The sequence below is a fragment of the Anguilla rostrata genome, chromosome 2 (genome assembly GCF_018555375.3).
Source record: "Anguilla rostrata isolate EN2019 chromosome 2, ASM1855537v3, whole genome shotgun sequence".
NCBI lineage: Eukaryota > Metazoa > Chordata > Actinopteri > Anguilliformes > Anguillidae > Anguilla > Anguilla rostrata.
The window spans coordinates 7,806,074-7,822,568 of NC_057934.1; the positions used below are offsets into that span (position 1 = coordinate 7,806,074).

The 16,495-nt window shown below is 48.6% G+C and overlaps 1 protein-coding gene across 4 annotated transcripts in view; it reads left to right on the forward strand.

Moving 5' to 3' along the window:
- The window catches only part of klhdc3 (kelch domain containing 3), a 40,619-nt gene that overhangs the window by 20,027 nt on the left and 4,097 nt on the right, over positions 1-16,495 (forward strand). For all 4 annotated transcript variants that reach the window (XM_064317447.1, XM_064317438.1, XM_064317454.1 and 1 more), the window contains 2 exons: positions 13,387-13,460; positions 14,698-14,776. In XM_064317447.1, coding sequence (XP_064173517.1) covers positions 13,387-13,460; positions 14,698-14,776 — 153 coding nt within the window. The remainder of the gene's footprint in view (positions 1-13,386; positions 13,461-14,697; positions 14,777-16,495) is intronic.

Here is a 16,495-nt window from a genome sequence, read left to right on the forward strand (position 1 = left end):
TCTAGACCATTAAACACCGCTATTCATGTCTGAACTCTCGCTTGTGGAGAATGCGAATAGCACATGATGACTTTCATTAAATTGGCTGCAACTGCCTGGATTTCTCAAGGCATCCGTGTTGTGCAGGCTAAATAAGCCATTTTCCTCATTTTGGCTGCCTTTTGTGGTAGAGAAACTGCAATGTATTCAAATTGTGATTCAGATGTTGTTTTTCCCTAAAATTATAAATGATTCTATTGTTGGAGTTCATGAAAAATGTTTCTAGCCAAGCGAAAGGAAACGACAATTTGGGCAGGCCGACATCTAATGGTCGATGAAACTATTTATTTTTCTGCGAAATTAAATTCAAAAACGTTAAATTGGAACGCGGTCAAAGCTGTTCCCACTTTTAATGAAGTTTAGCGAAGTTTTGCAGAGTGTCCAGATGGGCGCGTGGAAAAACATTCGCTTTTTTTTTGTCGCTTGATGCTTCTTTTCTAACGCAGTCCAAAGAATGAAATTGACAAATGTCTGCAGTCTAATTAGTTTCTCTCTCCTGCGGGACACCTTGCTTTTTGCAGCTCTTTTTATTTTCCCAGAGAACCTGCCAAGGACGGAATTAGAGGTTCGTTCGGTCTTTTTGTTTCCTGAAAGCGTAATTTTTCCGATTGATCAAAGACGGACACCGTCGATATTTTCTCACGCTTTATGATATTTTCTTAAGGGGAGGCATTTGCTCGAGTGAAGATCAATAAAAGTGCTTAGCACTGTGGGACCCACTGTGTTTAAAGGGGTCATTTTTAGAAGGATGGCTCAGTAGGACTGTGGAATTCCTGGGGGGGGGGGGGTGAGGAGTACTGTTAAGAGCATCTGGGCAATATAAACTATAGGATAATTATCATCTATAATCTCCTACGGTGTCAGCCAAAGTGTGCAAGAGCATGCCAGTCGTGCTGCTTCTACTGAAACACTGCATTTCAACAACAGTGTTAGAGGAAAAACAAGCTTTCAAAACTACTTGCGTATTGATTATATATACAATAATGAAATAAGGAATTATGTTCCAAATCGTGGATTGAACTTCATTCATTACAACGTTTTGAAATAATACAGTCTGATTTTGGTTTTGTTAATAATAAACCGATCTATCCATTCTGCTGTGAAGCAATTTGGGCTGCTTGTTTCTTCATATTAAAGGGCATTTTTCAAATAAATTTTATTATTATTTATTTATTGTTTTAAAGCTATCGATAAATACAGGTGATTCTTCACCTTCTAAGCAGTATAATTTACACCTGTAAAGCAGGCTACACCTCCACCATTTTGACTGGTTTATAGGTGCGTGTATTTGTGAGGTGTTGATTAGTTAATTGTTGCATGTGTTTGGGAGGTGTGTGTGATTGATGAGTTAATACTTGAGTGCGTTTTGTAACAGGATATTATTAAGTGTGTTTCTGCGTGTCCTGGTGTGTGCGGGGGGGGGGTCTGATTGGCTGAGCGTTAACGGCGGGGCGTTCACGCTCACTTACCGGAGTGTCAACGAGCCTGCTGGGCAGGGGGGGACCCCAGATTTATCACCTCGGGGACACCCCCACCCCACACTCGGCCCGACACCCGATCTGCCTGTCCCGGCTCTGCAGAACTCATTTAGGGCTCCGCACCGCGGGGAGGGGGGGGGGCCCGTACGCGACGACCGCGACCGCGGTACGCACCCGCCACTCGGGAGCCGCCGCGAATCTCGCCGGAACCCGGCTTCTTTAAGAGGGGGGGGGGCTGAGTCTGTAACGAGACTGGATTTATCTCACGGCTTCGCTGGGAGTAACCGTCCTGGGGTTGGTGTAGTTTAGAGTTACTGTAGTGAAACTGGTCTCTTTGAAAGACCGAGAGTTTCTGTGTTTAGTGGCATAGTTGAGATTGACCGTATCTGGACTGGCTTCATTTGAAGTTGCTCTCTTTTGAGAGTGATTGAGGCTGTTTTCATTGAGAATGACCATATACTGAGATCGGTTTCATTTAGTGTAGGCCTGTGCTGAGACAGGTCTCTTTGAAATTGACCGTACCTAGACAGGCGTCATTTAGTGCGACCGGGCCTGGAAGCAGTGGTCGCAGGAGCGACCGCACACTGCTCCTACAGTGTCTGTGTTCTGAAGGTTATCAGATAGAGATGTCACAGCGAGTCTCCCAGTACCGAAGGTTAAAGGTTAGATAAGGTCAGGATTGGTACACCGGCGACCTTTCGAGTGACTTTCCAGACGCTCCCCGCCCCACACAGGTGGGCGCACACACACAGGCACACACACATACGCACTGAGACAGTCTAGACAGGACCTAAGTTTAAACACGGCTTTGTCACCTGCTCATATTCTCCACTTACGTGAGCAGTCTGGCTGTTGTTCTGCTTATTGGATTCAAATTGCATATAATGTAGTGTTTAGTCAGGTTTCAGTGCTGTTATTGCATTGTGAGAGGGGAAGGAGCTGGTTGTAATGAACAAATTGAAGTGTGATATAATAACCATAATCAGACATAATAATAATAATAATAATAATAATAAAGTGTTTATTTGAAGGAGAAAGAGCCACTGCCAAGCCCTTCCTGCGGAGATTAGAGAATGATATGAAGGAAGGATGAGGTCATGGGCAGCCTCTTGCATCGTCCCGCGCGAGCGCGTGTTTTCTGTGATGTCATCGCCGCGTGGCCGGCGGCCCCACGCGGCGACCAATGGGTGGGCGGCGGGGTCGCGGGGCCGGGCCGGGTACGGAGCGTTCTCCCGAGCGGCAGGAAGCGAGCCGGAACGCGGCAGATCGGCATGCTGGGAGCCGACAGCTGGCGTTTCGGCCACTCCTAAAAAAAAAAAAAAAAAAAAAAAGGAAAAAGAACCCCCCGGAAAATGGCGGTACTTGTGCCCATAAAGCGCCGTTTTTGGGACACGCAGGGGAGAGACGGGGGTGTTGGCAGTACCCACTGTCCTGGTAACCGCGGCGTTGTTGGAACGTCCCATCATCCTTTGCCCGACTTCTCTCCTCCCCCCCGTCCTCCTGAAGAGTGGACGAATGTGTGGCTGGATCACTCCCATTCATCTGTGCACAGACCCATCGACAGTCTCATCTACACACCCAAGAGCACTGCTGCTGGCAGGCTAATTTTATAATCGCACAGGGGCCAGCTGGTCAACCGAGAGCTGTGTGCCCATTATACAGGTAAAACGGGTACAATATTTGTTTTTCTTCATCTTCCTTTTAACAGCCTGTTTTGGGGGGCAGGGGTCGCTAATTAGCAAGTAGCATAGGCGCCCAAACCACTGCATTTGACCCATGCTGTTGATTGCAGGCTGAAATTAGTGTACTCTACAACATCCCCGTCAAATGAAGGCATAAAGGTCAGTTGGTGAATCGGCAGAGGGTATATGTAAATGAGTGGGCACGCTCTGACCTCCTCCGTACAGGATGCCGCGCGTTCCCTGCTGACTAAAACATGGGGGGTGATAACCTTTTTGGATTCTGCTTTTGGAGAAGCTGTTTGCGGAGCGGTTGGTCTTCCTGTGCGTTAAGCTGCAGTGACCTTTCTGGTCCTCGCGGTCCGACGTTCCCCGCAGCTGGGTTTTACTGTAGCCCCATCGCTATAGAAACGAGAAGCGAATCCGTGAAAGTGGTCGTGGAAACAAATCACAATGGGCAACTGCACAGTACATCTGTGTGTGTGTGTGTGTGCATGCGTGTGTGTGGAAACAAATCACAATTGGCGCCTGTACAGTACATCGGTGTGTCTGTGTACGTGTGTGTGTGCCAGAAACAAATCACAATAGGCAACTGTACATCTGTGTGCGTGCATGTGCATGATCGTGCATACATGCACGCACGTGTGTGTGTGTGTGTGTCGCTGAGGAGACAAATAGAGGAGTAGCAAATGAAAGCTATCAGCTGTAGCTGTGCAAATAACAGCTGGCTAGTAGTAGTTAGCTTTATGTGGGCGTGTGTAAGAGGCCAGCTGTGATCAGTGTGGGAACATCATAACAAGCCGATATCACTAGACGCATTTAAATAAAATTTGGTTTCTGAAAATGGGTACAGAAGGCTCCATATCATCATCAGCCATCTGCACACTTCCCAGCATTCTGCACTGAGTTTTCAGAGCGCTTGTGTAGAACGATGCGCAATTCCATTTTCAGTGACCATTTACAGTCTTAAAAGTGTCTCTACAGAAGTAGTACCCAGAAAATAGGGGGTCTATATCAGTTACTGTAAAGTTTAACCCTGTGAAGAGTGGGCTTTTTGTTTGGAAGGTTCTAGAACTCTTATTGCTTTCTGTCACCAGTGGTGATTGTTACATCAGCATTACGTAAGCTTCAGTTAAGGACATTCTAATCACATATTTGTGACCTTACACCTTTAACCCTTTCACCAAAGGGTTAATGTACTGAAAGCATTTAGTCTATTATTGATCTTCTTTTCATGTCCCTGTGGTTTTATTGGCTGTTTAACAATAGTGAGCACAGTGACAGGATGGCAGGGCAGTCAGCTGGTGTGTGGGTCATGTCCTGCTGGCTCTCTTTTTTTTTTTTTTTTTTTTTGGAAGGTGCATGGTTTCTGAGGTTTTTTTGGAGACCGTGAGCCCTACGAGCCCCGCGTTCCTGCTGCCAGGTGCTCAGGGTGCTGTCCGGGCTGTGAGTCACCGCACACCGGTGTTCAGGCGCGGGTAACCCTTTCCTCGCTGCCTCTCGGCCAATCACACGGCCCTTCGGCAGGAGGGAACCACTCGCTACGTGTCCGACACTGACGTTTTTGGACTTGTCGTTTTTCGAACATTTGTGTGGCCGCTACTTGTTCTAATAGCCTGCAATATGGTTTTATTCTGGTTATTTATTAGGGTTTTAGCCGTTTCTCGTCACCCCCATTGCAGGTCTTGTGCTGACTTGTGATGGGTGTGAGCTGTGACTGTTGAGGATTTTTATTCTTGATTGTTTGTGCTTAGCCTAGTTAATTTGCACTGGTGCTTTAGTAATGCTACGTGCACACTCACTGGTCTGAGAACGTTAGCCAAGGATGGCGCTATTGCTGGTATAAATCAGATGGATACACTTGCAGGTGTCCCACTCTGTAAGTCTCTCTGTGAACAAGAGCATAATGTCAATCAGTATAATGTAATATATTAAAGAGTTTTAACATTTTTTTAGCAGCAGGTAAACCACTCGCCGCGTCTCGGGGCCAGAGGGCATGGGCTCAGCCTGCTGTGAAAGCATACGCTGGGTGACACAGTGTCGCAGGAGGTTGAGCTCTGCGCGTGGATTAGAGACGGCGTGGGCGTTTCCCCGCCTCTCTGACGGGCGGTGTTTTTTTGGCGCTGGTGTATTTGCGGAGCGCTCGCCTCTGGGTGGGTGGGTGGGTCGGGACAGGCCGCTAAAGGTCAGGCCCGGGTCAGGAACTCAAAGCGAAGTGGCTTCGCCCCGCGAGACGAGGACCCCCCGCTCTTAATTTGACGCATTGGCCTGCTGTTTTCTTTAGCGGCTAACTTAAGGGCTAAGGCGTTTAAGTGCGACTTAAGGGCATACCTGCCACAGTCCCCTACCACCGCCATTCACAATATTTACTTTATAATGGCGGAGTTAAACAAAATGAAGTCCGTTCGGTAACAGTGTCTTTCTTCATTTCATGGCTCTGTGCGTTAGATTTAGGCAGGTTTACTATTCTTGTTTTCCTGTAATTGTTCTCCACTATTTTCCTGGAGATCGACTTCCTTCCTTTTAATGTCCTTGAAGCTGTTAAGGAGCTTCATAATTGTTCCCACGTTTGCTTAAATAGGTTTTATTTGTTTTTGTTATTGTTATTTAAGTTTCTATTGTAATACTTTCTCTCCACTTTGCAAGTGATTTGTGGCAACCTAATTATAAACGGTACTACGCAAAATAAAGATCCATTAACACTGATTGTTTGATGACACAACGTATTTATGAGGTCATGACCTCACTCTAGTTTAGTTACGGATTTCGCAGTCTGCTTGCATGATTTAAGCTTGTGTTGTGTTTTTGTTAACACCCTGGATTTTATGTTCAAATTATGCACTTTTACATAAACACGGGAAGATCGTAGCACGTGCTTAATTCTGCGTGTTAAGCCTAAATTTGAACCTTGGGACCCCGATAGTATTTTAATGATTTAGCACCGTCCGGTTATTTGCTTATGTGGGATTTCACTGCGTTTCCCTTCCCTTCACCAAACACATTCATCAGAATCTGAATCCTAAGCCAGTCCAACAGGCTGCATCAGGAGCGGGAACTTTTATTGGCTTTTAAGAGGAGGGATTTAGACGCGTTTGGATTATGGAGTAGGAAACGCTCTGTCGAGGCTTCAGCCGCAATCCGATCTCGTCCTTATTTGCGTTGCCAAGCGGAGGGCCGCTCCTTTACTACGCCGCAGATCTCACCGCGCTCTTAGCCTAACCCAACAAAAACATCCCCTTCCTAACCTCTCCTCCGCCTGTGCATCGCTCACGGTGGAAAAAGAGCACATCTGTCTCTCTCTCTCCGCCGAAATGTTTAGAAATGGATTTATCCAAATTCTCAGAACTTTCAGTGTTTCATTTGTGCTCACCGCGAGCGCGCGGTCCCCGAGAATCGGTCCGGTGGCGGTACCGTAGCGTTAGGACGTGAGATGGCGGTAGTTGGTCGCTTGTGTTGTCGTGGAGGTGAGGGTTCTCCAGGTTGTGTGATTGACAGGTTCGGGCCTGCGGATGAGAGGATGTGAGGCAGGCGTTTGTCACACGGACGGCGCGCACATGTGCCGCTGCAGATAAGCAGGTTTCACACAGGAAGTTGTTGTTCGTGATGATTTCCTCTCAGTGCGGCACCTACGGGTCAACAGGAAGTGGGCAGATGAACAGGAAGTAGATAATAAAGAACAGATTCAGAGGAATTGAAACATTGAGTAAAGAAAATATCTGCCTGGCCATCAGGGGTGACCAGAGTAGGATTTTACGCATGTTTGTCATTTTGAGTTTTACCGTTTGTTAAAAAATGTATCTCATAACATTTCAAGCGGCTTAGTATTACAACTCAGTATACGGACAGACCAGCAAGAGGACATCAAGCACTTTTTCAGGAACCTGTTGCATCTAGCAACTGTTACAATCGGCGAATCTGTCACAATCAGCAACATGAAGGTAGAAACACTGTGGGACACATTATTGCATACCGGAGCATGGGAGGTTGTGCATGTCGTTGTAGCATTAGCTCTTTGGTTAGCCGTGCTAACTGGGCCTCCTTTCAGGCGGTGTGTCTCGGTCACGCCTGACCGAACGATGCCCGTTTTCCCGCCCCCTCCCGGTTTTAGCACCGTACTGTTCAGGCTCCGAGCGCGAGGGCCTGGGGGCGGGGCTAATGAGGCGGGAAAACGCCCTGCAATCGGAAGTCCCGATTAGACGCCCTCGGCCAGCGCGGGGCGTAAAACGGCAAGCACCGTGCCCCCCCCCCCCGGGGGGGTTTACGAGCTCAGCTGCGGCTCCTGCTTCTCACGGCGAACCCCTGCTGAGGCGCTAGACTCTCTCGCTCACTCGCTCGCCCTGATTTACCACGACCGAACGAACGCCTTGGACTGCGCGTACACCTACCGGCTTTCTAAAATCTTGTTTATTTATTTTTATTTTAACAAAATTTTAATTAATGTTCATTACACTATATTTGCCGATATATATTTTAGACTAGCTTGCTTTGCTTTCATAATGTTTCTGTTTGAGAAGTTATTATAAGTGCTTAGCACACCTGCAAAGAAAAAAAGGTGGGGGATGCCCTATAAGTGCTACATAAATAAAATAAATAAATAAAGTTGTTGCCTCAGTGGGGGGCGAATTTGCGCGTCGTGATACTTCGCTGCTCGTATAACACAATGGCCCGTCTGAAACCCTTCCCTGTTTCTCAGGGTGGGGGGGGAGGTGCTGGGGGGGGGCATTAATGTTCTGTTCAATTTCGTCCCCTTTTACTGTGGTGCCTCTGTCAGCCCCCCTACCCCCCCCCCCACCCACCCATTCCGGAGGTTCTCAGTCTCGGCCAGGATTTCCCACAGAAACCCCTGCAGAGATTAACAGTCATAATAATGAAATTGCTTGGCGCTCTAAATTTTTCTTAGTGACATTATGGATATTTATCCATAAATAATTTTTTAAAAACTTTTTCTTTTTCAAAATGTGATTTACACCTCAGCATTCATTACAGAAATGGATTTTATTTCTTATTTATTGGATTCAGTGGATTCTTTTGAGAATATATTTGCTTCAGCACCTCGCGGTGTCTGGCAATAATCGCTGTATTTGCCCGTGTGGTGTTGAGTGTTGATTAGTTTACAGTTCTTTCATTTGGCAGGTGCTTTTAACCAAAGTGACTTGCAAATAAATAAGTGTACTGGATTTGATCGGCTGCCCAAACGAATGATCGGGCCTTGGTATGATGTATATGTGATAATATATGCCCATATATATATATATGTGTGTGTGTGTATATATATGTATATATATTATCATGCCCATCGAGCGCATCACTAAAAATTGAACTGAACTCCCTCTCTGTGAAAAACAGAATTGAGTTTTGTTTCAGCATTTTCTGCAGTGGGGGGGTGATGACACCTTACAGCGTTTAATGAGTTCAGAGGGCGCGTTTGATTAACACTTGCCCCCCTGCCCCTGCCCCCCCGTCCCCGTCCCCGTCCCCAGCTTAGAACAAACAAACGGCCTCGTTTCTGTAATGGGTGGATGTGACCCTGCAGGCCCGCAGTCCTCTGACAGTGGAGCACAGTGCCCAGGCTCCCAATTGGCCCAGGGTGCGAGCGTCCTCTCTAGGCCGGGGTGACCCCCTGGGGTGGAGTGGGGGGGTGTGTAATGAGTTCCCCAGCTGCCCCCCACCACCTCTCCGGGACCCCATACTCGTGCTCCCAGCTCCGACAAGCGGCTTTAACCCCCCCCCCCCCCCGTTTGTTTAGGAAAGATTAGCGACGTTAAGCCCCTTACAACATCCTGCGCGCATCCAGGAAGAAGAATAACAACAACAACAAAAAAAACGGTTTAGGGTTCAGGGAGGGAGGACAGAGCTTCTCCAGCGCAGGTCTCCAGAGGGTTCCCCTGGAAAAACATTGGGCAGATGTTTGTAGGAGTAGTTTAGAGGGCGCTACAAGTGTGACAGAAGATTGAAGAGCAGATAATTCACTGTGGTCAGAGCAGGCGTCGGTTTTGTTGGTTTGTTTTTTTTATTTTTTATTATCCATCCAACACCGTGAAAGTTACCTTCTTTAGGTATTTAAGACATTAGGACTGAGGCTAAAACTTGGTTTTTGTTTGGTCTATTTTTGCTTTAGTTCTATTTTAGTTTGATTTCTTATTCTTCTGTGCTGTATAAATCTTTGACCCGTGGATATAGTGCTCAGTGTTCTTAGCCAACGCGCAACGGAAAACTGAGGCACAGCATGTCTGCTTCATGTCACATTCATAGAGCCAACTCTCTTATCCAGAGCAACTTACAGTGTGGGAGAACTTGGTGAAGAGTTGTATAGAGCCAGACCTGGCAAACAACATTCCCAGACCAGTGAGTATGTATGTTACATCACAAAGCCACTGATGCAAGTTACCTGTACCAACCTGTTGACCCCGGGATTGAAGCCACAAATACGTGCTGATACCTTCCTTAACGAGCCATAAAAACAATTAAAATACCCTTAATTAATTACATTAGGGGGTGGAATTGGACGAGATGCCGTCTGAAGAGGCGGGGTTTCGGTCCGCGTTGGAAGATGGCCCATAACCTTTCCCAGCATGCACCGCGGTCCTGCCCCTCAAAACAAAAACAAGACCGCGAGCTGTCCGTGCGTAAAATCGTCTGCTTGGTCTCCCGGACCGCGAGCCTTCTGAAGACGGCTTTGTAGTCATAACACGCAACGTACACCTGTCTGAACCCTGTACCTGCTGGAGCGGTCGTATAAAATGTCCTTTTACGGGCGCGTTTTCTTGTGTTTTTATCGCTCTGATCTGGCGACGTTCACCTGCGGGGGGGGGGGGGCGGGCAACGGGTGAAAGTTAGCCGCGTTGCTAAATCCGGTAGGATACGCTGACGCAGTCGCTGGTATTTGGATGCTGTGCGTTTTCCCTTTTAGCTCGATTAAATTAAGCGATGTAAATATGTGTAGCATACGTATTGAAGCATTCTGAATTAATTTGGCTCGTCCTGTGTACATAATGTGATTAGCAGTATGGCTGTGACCCTTTAGAACAAGGGTATATTTGATGGACTGTTTGATTGGTGGAGGGAGGCAGTTGCTTTGGAGTGTGGATACCTGGGCCTGTATTCACAAAGCATCTCTCTGAGTTGGAGGACTTATCTAGGTTCAGGTTCCCCCGGTCCGTGTCCTAACCTCACCCCATTGTGAGCTGATAGTTAAAGGTCTCCTTGATCAGGGCTTGTATTCACAAAGCACCCCTTAGGGTACTGACACTGATCCAGAGTCAGTTTTACCCAGCCCAGCTTCCTCGTGCATCGTGTGCTTGGGCTGTGCACAGGAAGAGCCATTGGAATGATGTCAGTCTGAAGTAAAATGGCTGCATCGTATGCTGACAATCAATTCAACCTCCTCCTCTTCATTTTCACACTGGATCCAGGATGCGGGTTGCATGTTTAAAAAGTCTGCCTGTGAGTGCTTCCGCCCCTTAACAGCTGTAGCTTTGTAAATCAATTATGCAAATATTGCGTAGCGTATGTAAACGAGGAAGGCGTCCGCTCGAGTGCGGCGGTTTCGTCGGCGAACAGTCCGCCAGCGCTAGGCGATGATGGAAGCAGATCGTTTGCATTCCCAGCGCGAGTTGCAATTACTCGCCGTTCTGCGCCTTGTCAGAGACCAGTGATCTCGGCGTCTCTGATTGGCCGAGAGGTGCCCGCCTCAAATTGGACTCGCCGTCTGCTGACGCAGATGTTCCGCTCGCTGGCCAGATATTCTGCTCCGTGTCATCAGCGTCAAAAGGTGCTGTCTCCGCTGTCCTGAAGTTCAGCTCGCTATTAGTGTTTATGAAGATGGAACTAGAAGACTGGACATCCGTAGCTAGCGCTAGCATAGCGGTGCAGACAGCGCCAAAGCCTCTTAGGTTCCTAGTTTCTTGAGGAGCTACTCCCAAACTCCATGCTGTCGTATTTTATTGATCCCTGAACCGTTGGGAGGTTTACCAAAAATATATACCATTTCTGTTGTCAAGGTAGCTTTTTTTTAAGCCAGGATGGGAAATTTAGCTGACTTACAGGGGTCTGCTTCTGTGTGCGTGTGTGTGTGTGCATGCGTGCGTATGTGTGTGTGTGTGTGCGTGCGTGCGTGCGCGCGTATGTGTGTGTGTGTGTGTGCATGCGTGCGTGCGTGCATGCGTGTGCGTGCATGCGTGCGTGTGTATGTGCATGTGTGTGTGTATGTGTGCGTGCGTGCGTGCGCGCGTATGTGTGTGTGTGTGTGTGTGTGCGCGTGTGTGTATGTGTGTGTGAGAGAGAGAGACAGGGAGGCGCAGGTAGAGAGCGCTTGTGTATGTGTGTGTGCGTGCGTGCGTGCATGCGTATGTGTGTGTGAGAGAGAGAGACAGGGAGGCGCAGGTAGAGAGCGCTTGTGTACGTTTTGGCAGAAACAGCATGGCGGCCGTGACTCACTCGTCCTCTCGCTGAGCCGACGCTTCGGCCGCTGGGCTCTGATTGGCTGCTCCACTTGGGCAGAGATTGCGGTGACTTCATCGGTCCCGGAATAGCAGAGCGGGAGAGCGGCCTCTCCTCGGTCTGGACTGCGTACTGACGCCCAGCGGAACTGCGTACTGACGCCCAGCGGAACTGCGTACTGACGCCCAGCGGAACTGCGTACTGACGCCCAGCGCGCCTCCTGTTTCTCCCTCCCCTCTGCCTGATCACCAGTGGACCTCCTGTTTGTTTCTCCCTCCCCTCTGCCTGATCTCCAGTAGACCTCCTGTTTCTCCCTCCTCTCTGCCTGATCTCCAGTAGACCTCCTGTTTCTCCCTCCCCTCTGCCTGGTCTCCAGTAGACCTCCTGTTTCTCCCTCCCCTCTGCCTGATCACCAGCGCGCCTCCTGTTTCTCCTTCCCCTCTGCCTGATCTCCAGTAGACCTCCTGTTTCTCCCTCCCCTCTGCCTGGTCTCCAGTAGACCTCCTGTTTCTCCCTCCCCTCTGCCTGATCACCAGCGCGCCTCCTGTTTCTCCCTCCCCTCTGCCTGGTCACCAGCGTGCCTCCTGTTTCTCCCTCCTCTCTGCCTGGTCTCCAGTAGACCTCCTGTTTCTCCCTCCCCTCTGCCTGGTCACCAGCGTGCCTCCTGTTTCTCCCTCCCCTCTGCCTGGTCACCAGCGTGCCTCCTGTTTCTCCCTCCTCTCTGCCTGGTCTCCAGTAGACCTCCTGTTTCTCCCTCCCCTCTGCCTGGTCACCAGTGGGCCTCCTGTTTCTCCCTCCCCTCTGCCTGATCTCCAGTAGACCTCCTGTTTCTCCCTCCCCTCTGCCTGGTCACCAGTGGGCCTCCTGTTTCTCCCTCCCCTCTGCCTGATCACCAGTAGACCTCCTGTTTCTCCCTCCCATCTGCCTGATCTCCAGTAGACCTCCTGTTTCTCCCTCCCATCTGCCTGGTCACCAGTAGACCTCCTGTTTCTCCCTCCCCTCTGCCTGGTCTCCAGTAGACCTCCTGTTTCTCCCTCCCTTCTGCCTGGTCTCCAGTAGACCTCCTGTTTCTCCCTCCCCTCTGCCTGGTCACCAGTGGGCCTCCTGTTTCTCCCTCCCCTCTGCCTGGTCTCCAGTAGACCTCCTGTTTCTCCCTCCCCTCTGCCTGATCTCCAGTAGACCTCCTGTTTCTCCCTCCTCTTTTTCGTAGCTCAGTGGTCGCTTCTCCGTGTCTATTTCAGTTATTCTGGTCAGTTTCCTTCAACAAGGCAGGCAGGGCACAGAATAGAATAGAATACTCTCATATAATCTGTTATCTTTCATTTTTCAAAAAAATAAATGTTTTTAATAAAATGTATAAATATAAATCCCTTGCTGATTTTTTTTTTTTTTTTTTTTTTTTACTCGCTTGCCTTGATGATTTTTTGGATGACTAGCACCACACGCACTAAGTGAGCAGCACACCTGTGCTCGTTGCCAGAACTCACTTGCTCTTCCTGACATTTGTGTATGAAATGTGAATAACTCCTGCATTGACCACTGCCCTTACAAAGTGTCACAAAATTTGTCTGTGAATACATTTAATACATATGAATGTTCTATAAACTAAGCGTTTTTTTTTATTTTTTATATTCATGAATTTGCAAAACGTGATGCTTAACAACAAAAAGAACAGGGAGAGCTGGGATGTGACCTCATTCATCATGGAGAACAGAGAGAGACTCACCTTGTGTGTTCTTTTGTCCCTCCAGCCCGTGTCCAGAGCAGGGAATGGGAGATGAGTTCAATCTTATGGATCACTCTGACCTGTACATCTTAGATTTCTGTGAGTATATCTTTGATCTATTTGTGTATGTCTTTGATTTCTGTGAATGTAACTGATTTCTGTGAGTGTAACTTAGATTTCTGTGAGCATAGCTTTTATGTATTAGACCATCTGATTTCTGTGAGTATGGCTTTGGTTTATGTGAGTATATCTTTGATTTCTGTTGTACAGCTTTGATTTCTGTGAGTATATTTTTGGTTTATGTGAGCAAATTTTAGTTTTCTGTGAGGACGCTGGATGAAGTTCAGCTTTGCATATTCCTGTTGGTAGTAGAGTTCAGTTTTCTGCGTCCAAGTTTGAGGTGCACTGCTGCAGCATTAAAAAAAAAAAAAAAGGAAACGAATGAAGCGTTTTCACACTGGCCGTCCAGTGGCCACGCCCCCGAGCGGAACACCCTGACAGCGCGCCCGCCCCCGCCGGCACGGGTACGCGGTGCGGTGAGTCACCAGCCGACGTCGCGTCCTGCCGGCGGGGGTGGGGGGGGGGGCGGGGTCTGGAAAGGCATCGGATCCCAGTGCCGCGGCGCGCCTAAAATAAACGGCAGCGAACGTGCGAGCTGGCGCGGGCCGGGCCCTCTCCCGCCAGCGGCCATGCCAGGCCCCCATATGCCCGCCGACCCCGTTCAACTCAGCTGTGCGTAACCAGGGCTACCGTCGCCACGGGATACAGGGGGGCGGAGGGAAGGCCGTGTCCCCAAACGCACGCTGAGGGAACGCGGGACTTTGGCCCCGTCACTGAAGAGTGTGTGTGGGCGTGTGTGTGTGTGTGAGTAACTGTATGTACATGTGCTTGGGTGTGTGGCTGTATACGTGTATGTGCGTCCGTGTTTGTGTGTGTATGCCAGTATCTGTGTGTGCTTAACTTGTATTGAATTTAGGAGAAACAATTATTTTATTGCGATCAGTAGCTTTTCTGACTGTTAAGCTCTTGTATTACTAATTGAGTAGCATAAGGGTAGCATTATCAAATCAGTTGATGAGCTTTAATTTTTAGTCTCCTCTGAACTGGGGGGACAGACGCCCTCAGGATCAGGTAGAACTCTGGCTCTGGCGCCTGTGTGCGACGGCTTTGTTCTTGGCGGGATTTATCCGCGCAGATCATGAAACTGAGGGAACCTGCCGCAGCACCGCCGCTGACGCAGGAGCGCGGGATGTGGTTTTTTGGAAACGGAGGCTCTTGTGAAACGGCGACTCGAAGGCAAACCGGGCAGGTGTCTGTGCCTTGTGTTCCCCCGCAGGCCCCGACCTGAAGACGTTATGCAAGCTGGCGGTAATTCAGTACCGACTGGAGCAGTCCGGCCTGCCCCATGACATCAGGTAACCGGCGACGACCGCTCCGCGCGCAGTTCGGAACAACAACAGAGCAGCCCTGCATACATTCACTACATTTACCATGAAATAGGCATCAGAAATGTGCTGTCTGTTTAAAGTGGCAACCCTGCTTGGCTTCAGGTAACCTGCACTGCCCGCTCGATGTACAGTACAGAACAATAACAGAAAAACCCTGCATACGTTTACCATGAAATAGGCATCAGAAATGTGCTTAATGTGTTTAAAGTGGCAACCCTGCTTGGCATCAGGTAACTCGCACAATATAATCAGCGTATAGCATGTAGAACCAAAACAAAAACAAAAAATCCTACATAAATCTATACTTAAGAAGTAATCAAAATGTGTTTAAAGTGGCAACTGCTTGGATCAGTAACTCCACATACAGCATACATGAGAACAAACAAAACAAAAAATCACGTAATCTTACTTAGAAGTAATCAAAAATGTGCTGTCTTTTTTAAAGTGGCAACTCTGCTTGAGAACACAATCCACACCGCATATAGTACCAAAACAAACAAACGAAACAAATCCCTACGTACATCTGTCCTTACGAAGTCATTAAAACGTGCCGTCTTCTTAAATTGGCAACCCCTGGGCCTGCCCTACGCGAATAAGAAAATAAATATATTTATTGTTCTCTTCTGTGTGGACGGCTTCGGCTGGCGTGGAAGATAAATGGCTTTGTTTTGTCCCGGGTGGCAGTTTGAAAGGGAAGCTGAAGCTATCACAAGCGCAGGGGTCGCGTGGCTAATTTAGCGATCTGGCCCTTGCCCAGAGAGGTTTTTAAGAGGGGGTCAGGGTTCTGGGGTGAAAGCGCTGTACCCAGCTTTGGGGGGGGTGGGGGGGGGGCGTGCTGAGGGGTCCTGTCCACCACTCTGCTGACCAGAGAGAGGGAGAGAGGGCGTGAAACTGGAGTCACAGATAACAATCTGACCCTGTGACCTCTGACCTCTCCTCAGACCAGCACGAGACCCCGTCAGCAGCCCCACGGACTTCTGGGTATCAGGTTGCAGGGACACTCACGCGCACTCCCTGAGAGAGAAAGGGAAGGGGGGGGAGGGAGAGGGAGAATGAGAGAGAGAGAGAGAGGGAGATGTGTCATCCAGAAGAAAAACAGAAATGCTAATGGGGCAGTTATCCTAATTTTGACCGCCTCCATGATGTCCAGGGACAGCCGGTTAAGAGCGGCGCTTGCCAGATTGTGTGCGAGCGCGGCGTGTCTCATTTGAGCTGATGAGAAATGACATTCGGCCATCAGCAGACGGTAATGGGCTGGAAAAGCACTAGAGTGTGTTCAGGCCCGTTTTAAAGTCTTTGGGAGCTCAGAGCACTGCAACGCATTCAGTACATAGGGTATCAGAGATATGTGTGTGTGTGTATTTGTGTGTGTGTGTGTGTGTGTGTGTGTGTTGGTCACGTGCTGAAAAGGTTAATGTCCTACTGTGTTCTTGGTTGATTAGTATCGCCCTCTAATAATAAGATCTATATAAAATACATAGTGATGAGAACAGGCCATTCAGCCCATCTAGATCATAAGATCATAAGTGTGCATAATGAGGAGAACAGGCCATTCAGCAAATCTAGAACATAAGAACATATGAATACACAATGAGGAGAACAGGCCATTCAGCCCATCTAGAACACAGGAACATAGTGCTCTACTCTGTGACCTGACCAGCTGTTTCACACATTGACAACTCTGTG